This window comes from Haliotis asinina, chromosome 8 (assembly GCF_037392515.1).
Source record: "Haliotis asinina isolate JCU_RB_2024 chromosome 8, JCU_Hal_asi_v2, whole genome shotgun sequence".
NCBI classification, from domain to species: Eukaryota; Metazoa; Mollusca; class Gastropoda; order Lepetellida; family Haliotidae; genus Haliotis; species Haliotis asinina.
This window is the reverse complement of record NC_090287.1, coordinates 24,515,487-24,528,407: the sequence shown is the minus strand read 5'-3', so window position 1 is coordinate 24,528,407 and position 12,921 is coordinate 24,515,487. Positions and strand designations below refer to the sequence as shown.

The 12,921-nt window shown below is 38.8% G+C and overlaps 1 protein-coding gene across 1 annotated transcript in view; it reads left to right on the top strand.

The window, feature by feature from the left end:
* LOC137294556 (protein cappuccino-like) overlaps positions 1–12,921 on the top strand; it is a 66,495-nt gene that overhangs the window by 25,163 nt on the left and 28,411 nt on the right. The window contains exons 4-11 of the mRNA XM_067825601.1: positions 121–182; positions 7,055–7,730; positions 8,219–8,312; positions 10,415–10,556; positions 11,110–11,197; positions 11,600–11,661; positions 12,228–12,307; positions 12,705–12,834. Of these exons, the coding sequence (XP_067681702.1) occupies positions 121–182; positions 7,055–7,730; positions 8,219–8,312; positions 10,415–10,556; positions 11,110–11,197; positions 11,600–11,661; positions 12,228–12,307; positions 12,705–12,834 (1,334 nt within the window). The remainder of the gene's footprint in view (positions 1–120; positions 183–7,054; positions 7,731–8,218; positions 8,313–10,414; positions 10,557–11,109; positions 11,198–11,599; positions 11,662–12,227; positions 12,308–12,704; positions 12,835–12,921) is intronic.

The following is a 12,921-nucleotide window of genomic DNA, read 5'->3' as shown; positions in this document are numbered from 1 at the left end:
CACTTGATCCCATGCATAGCCTGTACATGGCCTTTTTAGTCACCTCTAACAACAAACCTAGGTTGCTGAAGACCAGTTAAAACCAGGATTTTGCTAGCTGTCATGTTCTATATGTTCCAGAACACCAGGCAGCCATGGTTCAGATGCGTCATGACTATAAGGAAGACATAGAACTGGTCAAGGTAAGTTTCACTGTTACACTCTAGCTAGAGTGATGTGTGTATTATGGTTTTATATGAACATCTGATACAATAGAGGCCAGATGGTAATGGTACACCTTGGTGGATGGCTGTGACAAGTTGATGCACCATCACCATGGCTACCAGCTGATATGAAATTATTATTGCAAATTATTAACACATTAGTCATCTAGTTGTATAAATTTTCAAGCATTTTTTCACAGGTACACTTTTTCAATGCAAAATGGATATTATATATTTGTTTGTATTTTCATGTTGCCATGTAAAGCATTAGCCTGTTTACTAAATTCACTTCTTTGAGCACTCAGGGTTCTGAAAAGAGTTAGTATGATTCTTGAACTTATCAGTAATTCCTGAGGAGAACAAATGAATTCATATACACATGAATATGATGGAAGACACAGATATTCAAGAAACCTCAATGTATAAACTAAATAAGGAAATTGAAATTGTTTTTGTGTAAGGAGTGTTCATGTAAAGTTGACTGACTTGATAGTTGTCATATTGAAAGATCTTTAAAAATGTAAAGCATAAGCTGAATGCCACTTAGAATAATGCCTAATTATGGACCTCAACCTGGACCTGTCATATCATTCTTGAGTTGAATTCTGTTATTAATTGATTCCATGTTTGTCAGACTATCCCTGTGGCAGTTGACAATTCTATTTTGACTTTCTCAAGCGAATATTTTTTATGAGGGGCAAATAATCTATTTTGTCAAGTAGTGACGATATTATTTGATATGTCCTCCACAGTGAATGGGTGTTTTCATTCACATATAGACATACCAGTGCTAACTTCATGAACAGAGATGGGCAGTGATTGTTTAATATGGCATCACATTGCTTGGACCATTGGGCAAACTGAAAACAAAGGGATTCTTCATACAAATTAGCCAGCCAGGCAAAGTGAAAATGGACTAGAAATATCTATATTAAGTGTGAATTACTGAAAATATTTTATCTTGATATGCGTCCCATTTTGATATTGGCAGTCAATGTTTGTCAGATAATATTTATTGAAACAAGACAAGTTACTGCATTGCTATATGTAAATGCCATGTTCCGTTGCCTTAGTTACATGCTAGTTCAATTAGGTCTAGGAGTCATGTGACCTAATGAGTGTAATTCGGTTGTTGCGCCCTTCATGATTCATACTGCAGACATTAACTATATATTGGTCTGTCAGAGATTAATAACTCTCATTATGTCAATTATCTCATTGAGTTTGCATATTTCCTTGGTGCTAGGAGGCAATATTGTCATTTATTCCTCTGATTCTGAAGATTGGGAGGACTAATTTGAGGAAAGGTTCTTTTGGATTAAACATTAGCAGAGACAGTTTGGATTGCACTCAGAATATGTGGAAGCTTGGATTGTTTGTGTGATCATTGTTTCCGTAGGGTTGTTGTGTTGGTTGGTATGTTCTAGAGATGATCATGGTTAAATAGACAGAGTTAGTGTGTCACATCTTCCTGCATCATAGTAGGAGGTGCTTCCAGGTAGGTTCTCATGAATAGCAGTCTGTGTTTGTTTGGCTCTGTTTGGTTCTCTTGTTTTTTGTACTGTGCCTTGGATGTATTATATACATATAGACATATACAGTTGACTCCTGTTATTTGTAAACTGTCCTATGACTGAGCCAGATTTCAGTGTTCATTGCCATTTTGGTGCGATATGCATCAACATTTTACTGACCAATACACAGTTTTGATAAGGGAACCAGAAATTGTACAGGCAGGACTCAACACCAGCCAACAGAAGTCGCTTGTAACTCAAATTCTGATTGGTCTATTTAACTGAGTAGCATAGCAAATCAAAAAGGCTAATGAAAGTAGCCAATGGAAGAGTAGATAATTTCAGATCATGAGACTAAAGGACTGGGTGTGGAAGTTGATGTATACATGTTTAGTGAAATGTAAGCACTCGTTATAAAGAGGATGAGTTTTGTACACTTTAATGTTTTGTTTATTAAATGAATAATGATAATAATATGTATTGGTTCAGAATGTCTTTTCAGGCTTGTCAGATGATAGGTTGATAAAAAAACCCCTAACTAATCCTAATAGTTGAATTTAAATGAGAGAAAAATGTTAACTGTGTCGAACAATGTCAAGCCATATATGGTCTAACCATTGATGGCTAGTCTGTTTCAATCATCCAACTTTTATGTATCCTTAAATTAGATAATCTTTTAAGCTGATCAGGATTTAATGATGGAGGGAGGTATCACAGCGGACATGTACCTGTCTTCCTTCAGTGCACCATGTCTTTGTTTATGAAGAATGTATCTCCTCGTAATAAGCTACCACGAGAAGCTGCATCAGCTTCTGTAACATCATTGGAAATGATATAGAAATCAAGTTTGAGATAACAAGAGTCAACTGTATAAATGTGAATACATGCAGATTGGAATGATATGTGGTTGAGCTGTTTAAGGGTTAATGTAGTTAATCTGAAGCATCAGAACACCTGTTGCCTACCACCTGATGTGGTTAATGACAGATCCTATCTATACCTCAGACAGTTCTGTGTCCAGGGTTGGACTTTCATTGCTAAGGGCACTGGTCCGATTCCGTTGTATGTCAAATACGTGAACCTTGTTTAGGATTAGCATGGGAATACAAAACAGTAAATTTCTCCAGATACAGGTATGTCGGCTATGTTTTTACCGTTGTTGAATAGTAACAGTCTGTTGTCACTGAAATGAGTAAATTGGTCACAGTTATGCGGAATGATTCACTGTATTCTTAGTGGTGGTGTGTTATCATATCATATTTCAGTATAAACAGAGTTGGTGAGGATGGAGTAAGGTTTCCTGATATTTTACTCAGGTTGTGTTCCACATGTTTTAAATTCAGTTTTGTTTAATTACTTAGGCATTTTTTGTTTTTCATGTTTTGAATATGCTGACCGTTTACAAGGATCATTTTATAATTTTGTGACAAGCATTTTTTTATTTTCAGGTGTAGATATATTTCAGTGGTGACAAAATCCTTTTAATTAGTTGATGATTGATAAAGGAAGGGAAGTAACTCTTTGTCAGGCCTTTTCTTGTTGTCTGTATTTAACTATGTAACTATATTATGAAAAGTTAATTAAAGTTAGAAGTGTATACCACAAGCCTTTTTCATTTTGAAAAGAAGGTTCTAAACCAGAATAGATGGACCTTAATCTAAACTATGGTAACACCATCACCATCAAGATTCTGTAAACATGAATACAATGTTGTTTGTTTTTTCTATGGTATGTTTATTGATATATAATTTTGTATTATTTATAAATTCATTATGATTTGGTGTACTGTGTTAATAGAAGCTCTTCCTGTCCTGTATCATGTTTCTGAAAGTCTCCATTATCATGATTATGGTCGACTTTTTGTCGTGGATAGGTTACAAATCTCTGTCTGCGGGCATCATGTCCTGTGAGTTGGAAGGTATCATTATTGACTTTCTTGATCAATGGATTGTCAGTGCCAGTGGGAGGAGAAGAAGATTCGGGAATTACTCCGCTGTTGTGTAATTTCCTCTACAGTAGAAGCTATAACTAAGTTATTGTACAGTCAGCACAGAGCTAGCATAGACTGCATGGTTTAGTTTTTCCATCGGTTTTAGTTTTGAGGATATGGTCCTACACAGGCAGTCATGTATCTTTGTAGATGATCTTTAATTTAGGTTGGAATCAGTAAGGAGATTACAGGAAATGGTGGCGTCCCGTGAAGCAGTTCTGTGATTCTGTGGCCTTGAGTGTACTCCCATACAGCCAGCATGGGCTTGTGTTGTGGGAAGGGAAAGGCTGTGCAGGTTTGTGTTGGTTGTGCATGAACATAACAGCATGCGGGGAGGATTTATGACTTTCATCTTCACTGACAGAATTAAGGGGGAAGCTTTTTGTAGATTAAGGTGACGTTTTTGTGGATGAGTTTTTGTCTTTAATCTTGATGGGTTTTCGTAGATGGATGGATTTGACAGATATAGATGACATTTTAAAATTGCTGTTGTGTTGTCACAGAGCTAGATGTTATGAGGGCTGCTCAAAAAGTTCTAAGCCTAAATAATTTCTAGACTGGTGACACCATTTAATCTTAGGCGTGTTGTTGGACAGTGTTCTTCATTGGCATTTCCAGTTATTTTACTCAAATAGATCAACTAGTTTGGAAGCAACAGGTCCTTGAAGCATACTGGGGTATACAAACGAGTACAACAGATTTGAGTCATTACCAGCATAGCGTTTTCCATGGAGATGTTACTTCAGTTTTGGAAACAATTGAAAATCACTTGGGGTTAGGTGAATATGGAGGAAGAGGAAGTTCTTCGATGTTCTGCAGACTTTTCCAATCGCGAGGTGTGAGATGAAGCATTGTCATGTAAAATCAGAAACTCCAGCCCTCGGTATCTCTCACACTGTACTCATGTATGCCCCAGTATGCTTCAAGGACCTGTTGTTTTCGAACTAGTTGATCTATCTGAGTAATAAAATAACATGGAAATGCTGATGAACACTGTCCAGCAACACGCCTAAGTTTAGTTGGCATGACAAGCAAATGCTTTAACCACTAGGCTACCCTGGTTCAAATACTCTTTTTTAAATGTTGATCAAGTAACAATAAGTTATCACTGAGTCTGCTACAAGCCTGGCTATGGTATTATTTGCAGTGTAATTACTCTGATGACCATCATACAGTACAATACAAAAACAGTAACTGAATTGCAACAATATTATAACATAGTATTAATAATATTTAAGTGTCTGGGACCCCTATTTTGTAGTCCAGCACCCCCGAAATAAGAGTATGCATCCCATAGATCCTCAAATACAGGACTCAAGGTAAATCCCTGGGTAACCATGGAGATAGTTGTTTATTTTTTCTCCTCATACTGTGAGCCAGCTGTTGGCATGTAACCCCAAAATGATGGATTATATTAGGTGGTCAGATTTACTGACTTGGGTCATTGCATGTGAGTGAGTACAGTTTTACTCTGGTTTTAGAAATATTCCAGCAATATCTTGGGAAACACAAGAAACAGGCTTTACACATTGTACCCATGTGGAGAATCGAACCCTGGTCTTCTAAGCAAATGCTATCCTGCTGCCCCTCCTTACAACTCATATAACCGTCATGGTCTGGATCATTGCTCATAGCATCAATCACTGTGTTGTTAACCAACTCGGAACATTTACCATTCTCATATAGCTGGAGTATTGCTTAGTGTATCATCGATAAGCAGTCAAACAAGGTGACCTAAACATCTGTCATTGATACAAAATATCTGTCCATGTTTATTAGTATGTGCTGTATATTTTTCCAGCTGAGTGATTGTGAAAGAGAGTAGACAACAGTAAGTTGCAGTGTACAACGTGTACAGGGCAACACAGCATGCCAGCAGCTGGGACAGGCTGAACGTGTTCGGTATTGATTTGTAGGATGTTACAGATTTAGAAAGGGTCAGCTCTGCAGTTTATTAATTCAGTGAATCTTTGTGTTAGGTATGTTTAACTGCGCACATACTGATTCAGTTTGTATTTGGAAATTTCTGGCCTGTATGTTGGCATGTTGTTTACAATTAATTTGTGTATTTACCAGTCAAGGGCAGTTGTGTAACTTTTTTGTTAAAGCATTTATTCCATATGTAGGTAGTGTATGAAGTCCATGTCTCTTGCCATAGTATTGCTGGAATATTGATTAGAGCAGAGTAAAGCCTCATTCATTCAGTTTGTCAATAAACAATCACATGAAATAAGTTTTTAAGTAAGATGCTGAAAATGGACCATAAAATCAAACATTTCAGTTTCACTAGTTCGGTCATTGTTAAAGAGTTGTAATACATTCATTTACTTTATGTCTCATAAAAACTTGGTTCAAGTAATGCTTTACATAAAACACTTGACACTTTATGTTCACATGACATTTGTTGAATGTGACTGACACAATCATTTCAATCATTGAGCAAGGTGCTTTACCTTATTTTCCTTATTCAGTATTCATGAATCTTATGTTGCTATATTGGTCTACTGATTAGAGCATCTGCCTGGAGAGAGGAAGGTTGCAGGTTTGATCTCTGGAGTTATCATACCAGACGATGCTAAAACATGGCACTTTATGGTCACTGTCTGGCGCTTGGTTTTAATGGGTACAAGAAGGACTGGTTGGCTCAAAGTCATTATATTGTGTCTGAATGGGATATTTATGCTCAACTGTGGCATGGTATCTCAGTGAGCTAGGACTATAAAACTAGCTTAAAATTTAAACTTTTTGTCTCTCACTTTTTCATTATAATAAATGTTTATCAAGTAGTTTCATAGCCAAAACAAAACACATATATCAAGTAACTAATTTATTTTTTGCATTATATCGATTCAAAGTTTCTACTTTACCCAAGAGTTCTATGTCCATAATGAACATACCATGGCTTCTTAAGTCCCTTGTAAATGACCTCATTTGTGCCCAAATGATAAGCGACACGCCGTTACACCTTATTAGACCCATTTCACATCGTCCAGGTATATACGCAGGCTACTGTTTTAATGAACATGTTGCCTGGCTGTCAGCTGGCTATGTGGTCAGTTTTACACTGTTACATTGTACAAAAAGCATTACAATGTAACCAAATTGTATAACATGCTACCTGCCTGATAAATTCCATGCATTCTTTAAAAGGATTGCTATGTGTAATTGCATTGACATGTTTCATTCCTTGAGTGAAACAATTTATAGGGATGGCTAATTTGTTGGGAAAACTTCTAATATTTTTTATCTTAGGAGCTCAGATTCCCAACTGCACCTGTTTAGAGTTGGTATCTTTGGGCATTTGTCATCAATCTCTCATCTGTCCTAACTTTGTGCTTTTTCTGCAGAAGGAGCACCAAGTGGAACTAGAGAAGTTCAAACATGACTATGAGCGTCAGATTCAGGAGTGTCAGACAAAGATCCTACATCTCCAGCAGGAGGTGGAAAAGTATCAAGTCCTGGCAGGAATTGAAGAACTCACTCAGGCTGCTCTTTCCGAGGCTGAGGCTGCAAGGAAGGAAGCAGGTTTGGGGGACAGGTCAAGCCTTCATCTCACCAATGGCTTCCTCTCACCCGAAGATGGCGTGAGTGAGAGGATCATTGCTGTGACGGGAACCCCCCAACAGACACCCTCCACATATCACACCCCTGCAGCTACACCTGAGTGCCTTGGGAAGGATCAGCCTGTGCAGTTTTTGTCGGAACCATCTCCAGAAAACACTGGAACCTTACACCCCCCATCAGAACTTGTGCCTTCGCCCCAAGGGGTTGGACTAGATGAGGACACTCCTCCAAGACCCCATCCTCCTGCTGAAGCGTCTGCTGCTCCTGGGGGTCCGCCTCCTCCTCCTCCTCCTCCACCACCACCACCTCCACCACCCCCAGGAGTAGGTGGACCACCCCCACCTCCCCCTCCTCCTCCACCACCAGGTGGTGGCCCGCCACCCCCTCCCCCACCCCCTCCTGGACCAGGGATGGCTCCTCCACCCCCACCCCCAGCTCCTGGAATGGCTATCAAGAAAGGTGAGTTCAATTTTTTGTATTACAATTACAAGGTTTTGACATCTGGCATTACGTAAATAAGAATGGCTAAAATGAGAGAAAAAAAGATTTCAAGAGAAAATCTGGCTCTAGCACCTTGTTGTTCCAAGATAAATTGGTTACAATAAGACTTTTGACATGCCTTAAGAAATGAAACTTGGGATATACAGAAAAAATACTTCCTTAAAATGTGTAAGATTGGTATACTCTCCAAAGTTTGATTCAGACATACATTAGTTACAATGAATGTCCAATGCATGCAGGTGTTGAAATGAATGGTAATCTTGTTTTCAGTCATATTATGAACTTTCATAACATTTCTCACCTGGGTCATGTTGGGCTTACTTTTTCATGAAGTCTGTTATGTTATAATATACCTCAAATCAATTTCAAAGACCCTTTTCTCTTACCATGATAACTTAATTTTTTGTTGTGTATAGTCTGTAAATTTGTAATGCCCACCTGGCCAGGTCCGATGAAGCCAGTTGTCAGCCCAAAGTCACCGATGAAGCCTCTGTTCTGGCAGAGACTACAGGTCCATGACATCAAGAACAAACACAAGGAGTATGTATGAATAGGATAATGTGCAAATATAATGAGTTCACTATAGCCACTCATTATGATATCAGCAATATACACTAGGTTTATGTACTGGTTTATGTATTGATGGAAGCTATATTTTGAAATATGTTCCACTCATGGCATCAACATCAAATGCATGTACATGTAATATGTATGAATATTAAAGCTAACATGAACATGTCCATCAAGATTAGCTGGCTTTATAGTTTGAACAGGCCCCGATTTTTCAAAACAAACTTAAGTCTGAGTTTTGACTTAAGTTTGAGTTTTTACTCAAATTTGAGAAAAGGCAGGAACATGCATTTTCCAGAATGAAAGGAAATTGGTATCCAGTTCAAAGATAGTAGACAATCTGAATTTGATGGACAGATTTCTTCAGTTGTTTGGACTTTTTAAGTCTAAAAAATGCAGTTAAGATAAAAATTCAGCTGTTTCAAATTGTTGAACTCAGTTTGAGATTTGAGTTAAAAATTAATTTTGTTTTGAGAAATCGGGCCCAGATTCTTTGATAAGAGCCTCAGAGATACAAATACATTCCTTCTCCAGAGAGAAATGTCACATGCTTTTTACAGTACTGTGTAAAGGTTTGGCCATATATGAGCAGTACTATAAAGTGTTTAGTTTGCATCCTTTGCCTGCAGTGCATTTAGCCTGTACTGCCAATAAGAGGTTGAGTTTGCATCCTTTGCCTGCAGTGCATTTAGCCTGCACTGCCAATAAGAGGTTGAGTTTGCATCCTTTGCCTGCAGTGCATTTAGCCTGTACTGCCAATAAGAGGTTGAGTTTGCATCCTTTGCCTGCAGTGCATTTAGCCTGTACTGCCAATAAGAGGTTGAGTTTGCATCCTTTGCCTGCAGTGCATTTAGCCTGTACTGCCAATAAGAGGTTGAGTTTGCATCCTTTGCCTGCAGTGCATTTAGCCTGCACTGCCAATAAGAGGTTGAGTTTGCATCCTTTGCCTGCGGTGCATTTAGCCTGCACTGCCAATAAGAGGTTGAGTTTGCATCCTTTGCCTGCGGTGCATTTAGCCTGCACTGCCAATAAGAGGTTGAGTTTGCATCCTTTGCCTGCGGTGCATTTAGCCTGCACTGCCAATAAGAGGTTGAGTTTGCATCCTTTGCCTGCGGTGCATTTAGCCTGCACTGCCAATAAGAGGTTGAGTTTGCATCCTTTGCCTGCGGTGCATTTAGCCTGCACTGCCAATAAGAGGTTGAGTTTGCATCCTTTGCCTGCGGTGCATTTAGCCTGCACTGCCAATAAGAGGTTGAGTTTGCATCCTTTGCCTGCGGTGCATTTAGCCTGCACTGCCAATAAGAGGTTGAGTTTGCATCCTTTGCCTGCGGTGCATTTAGCCTGCACTGCCAATAAGAGGTTGAGTTTGCATCCTTTGCCTGCGGTGCATTTAGCCTGCACTGCCAATAAGAGGTTGAGTTTGCATCCTTTGCCTGCGGTGCATTTAGCCTGCACTGCCAATAAGAGGTTGAGTTTGCATCCTTTGCCTGCGGTGCATTTAGCCTGCACTGCCAATAAGAGGTTGAGTTTGCATCCTTTGCCTGCAGTGCATTTAGCCTGTACTGCCAATAAGAGGTTGAGTTTGCATCCTTTGCCTGCAGTGCATTTAGCCTGCACTGCCAATAAGAGGTTGAGTTTGCATCCTTTGCCTGCCAATAAGAGGTTGAGTTTGCATCCTTTGCCTGCAGTGCATTTAGCCTGTACTGCCAATAAGAGGTTGAGTTTGCATCCTTTGCCTGCAGTGCATTTAGCCTGTACTGCCAATAAGAGGTTGAGTTTGCATCCTTTGCCTGCAGTGCATTTAGCCTGCACTGCCATAGCTTCTGTTTCTTAAGATGAAACTCAGGAAACTCGTAATTTTGCTAAATTTAAAGAAAAAACAACACAAGATTAATTAACAGTTTAGCCAATTTTTCAGTGAACAAAATGTCATATTTTAATCTTTCCCACTAGAGTCTGTTTTGGTCTAATGTAGAGACTTGTTTTTCTTTGGCGTAGCTTTGTGACAGTAGTGGGTAACTTCAATCAGCCTCTAAGTGGAGATATTGTACTAATTCAAATCTGTCTTGTAGATTGAAGGACAGGAATCTGTTCTGGGAGAAAGTCAAAGAACCCAAAGTGGACTTTGATGACTTTGATGACATGTTTGCCAAGAAGCCATTAGAACCTAAGAAGAAGGCCGCATCCAAACCAAAGGAAAAGGCAAAGAAAGAGGTAAAATCAAGTTTTAGATGAGAACCAAACTGGGCCACAGGACCTGAAGTTATTTACTACAAGGGTACTTACAGAAAATGCGAGAGTCGTACAAGTAACAAGATGATGTAGTGTACTGAAAGGATTTCATAAGTACCAGTACTTTAATTGTAGGATCCTTATGTTTCTTTCAAGATTTTGATGCAGTACATAGTTACTAGATCCTTCAGGACACAATTAGTATATTTTTTGTATGTTTTGTCTCCATTCTGTAACTACTAGACCAACACTTCTGCATCATGTAAAGCCTTGGAACTATTTGGTTGTGGTTTTAGCATGTTGATCACATACAATGTTGGATAGGATTCAAGGTAGTTGTAAGGCAAGGTACACTCACCTTTTAGCAAGTATCTTGTCACTAGCAAGATTTGACTGTGATCCGTAAACACATACTTATGATAATGCTGCAATCTAATCTGCTTTTATCAGAGATTTCTCATAGTTATGGAGAAGGTTTTGTTGCGTTTATTTCTAACTGATTGTTATTGAACTGTATTCCTTGTGATGTCTTCAGGTGGTGAAGCTGTTGGATGCCAAGAGGTCACAGGCAGTTGGCATATTTCTGTCCAGTCTCAGAATGGAAATGTCGGATATTGAAAACGGTCAGTTTCATAAATCTTCGTCTGAACCAGATATATACTCATCAAGTTAAACTTATCATCATATCCAAGAATGAATGATTCAGTATCTTCATTCAGAGTGCTCCAGATTTTGAGAATCAAACAAAAATTAGTCCAGGTCCTGTTTTCAGAAATCTCTTAAGGTGCTTGTTCCATGTGCTTTGCTTCGTACAATGGATAATGAAAGTTCTCCATGAGATTTAGACCTAAAGAAAGTTGTTAATTTCCAGATATTTCCTCTTTGCTTAGTTTGGTAATTTTTGCAATACTGTTTGCAAGAAACATGGAGAATTCATTTTGCAATTAAGGTAACAAAAAATACAAAATGTAATGTATGCGGAAACTTGAGAGTACGTGCTAACTTCTAAACCATTCTGTTTTCAGCCATTTTGAATCTGGACACTTCCGTGCTAGACCAAGAGAAACTCAAAGCAATGTATGATAGTGTAAGTATTAAACTGAAGACTTTTTCTTGCTCTGTAACCATATGTGTGTGTCATTTGTAACAGTGGTCCATGAATGTTTTCCAGTAACGGTAACTCATCTTACTGATAAAGATACACTTACACTTCATGTACAAGGATTATCTTCAGGTGTACAAATTGTGGAGCCAGTATCAGGAATTGTGTGAAATGGCTGGAATTTGCAATTTATTTCAGAAAATGGTAGCTTGGATGATTAATAAAGTGGTGTTAACTGTTTGCATAACCTTTCTATTAAAACTCGTGATGTCAGTATTTATAGACAGCTTGGTTTGAGAGTATGAGTTGGGTGTAATGCACCTTGCTGGAGTTTTCCAGTCTGGACCCAAAGTGATTCTGGTGCTAGATATTTACCACTCTGGTGAAACCCACAAACACAGTTACATTGTTGACACTCCATTATTGGTAACAAAAGTTTGAACCCATGATTGTAGGTTTCAGGCTTACAAGGGATGCTACTCTTCACAGTGTGAGGAATGTAGCTGAGTCTTTGCCCTGCAATTTAATCATTAATCCTTTTTTTATTTCAGAGACCAGATGATGACGAATTGAAGAAGATCAAGAAGCATTTTGAGAAGAATCCTGATGCGCCCCTAGACAAACCAGAACAGTGAGTGGAGCAATGCTTCAGTTATTGTTGCTGTAGCTTTATTTGGTGTTAACCTGGGTCAGTCGGTCGGTCAGTCTGGGTAATGTAGGAGTCTAAGGCATTCAGAAGAGAATCCAAGTTGACCATGGTAATCTACCTAATGTTTACTGGTTTGGGGGGGGTATGTGTGTCATGACAAGACAGATTAACAATGGAAATATGAAAGAATTGGTCCAAGTGAGTAGATCTCTAAACAGACTGCAAGCTGATAAGGAATTTGCTGTACAAGCATTCATTAACAAATCTGTCAGACCTTGTAGTTCTTGATTGTTTGCTGACCAGGACTACTGCACTGTGTTCCCTTGCCTTAGGAGACATCCTGTGATAGCTAACATTAGTTGGATTAATTCCATTGCAGATTTTTCCATGATCTGACGCAGATCCCTGACTACGACAGTCGGATCTTCTGTTTCATCTTCCAGTCTACTTTTGAAGAAAGCATGTCTGTGATTGATTCCAAGCTGAATAACCTCAAGATGACGTGCAAGGTGAAACCCAGTTTATATAAACTGAACCATGTAGATTGTATGATATTCAGATGAGCTTCCTTTGCTTCCTCCGGGTCAGGGGTATTG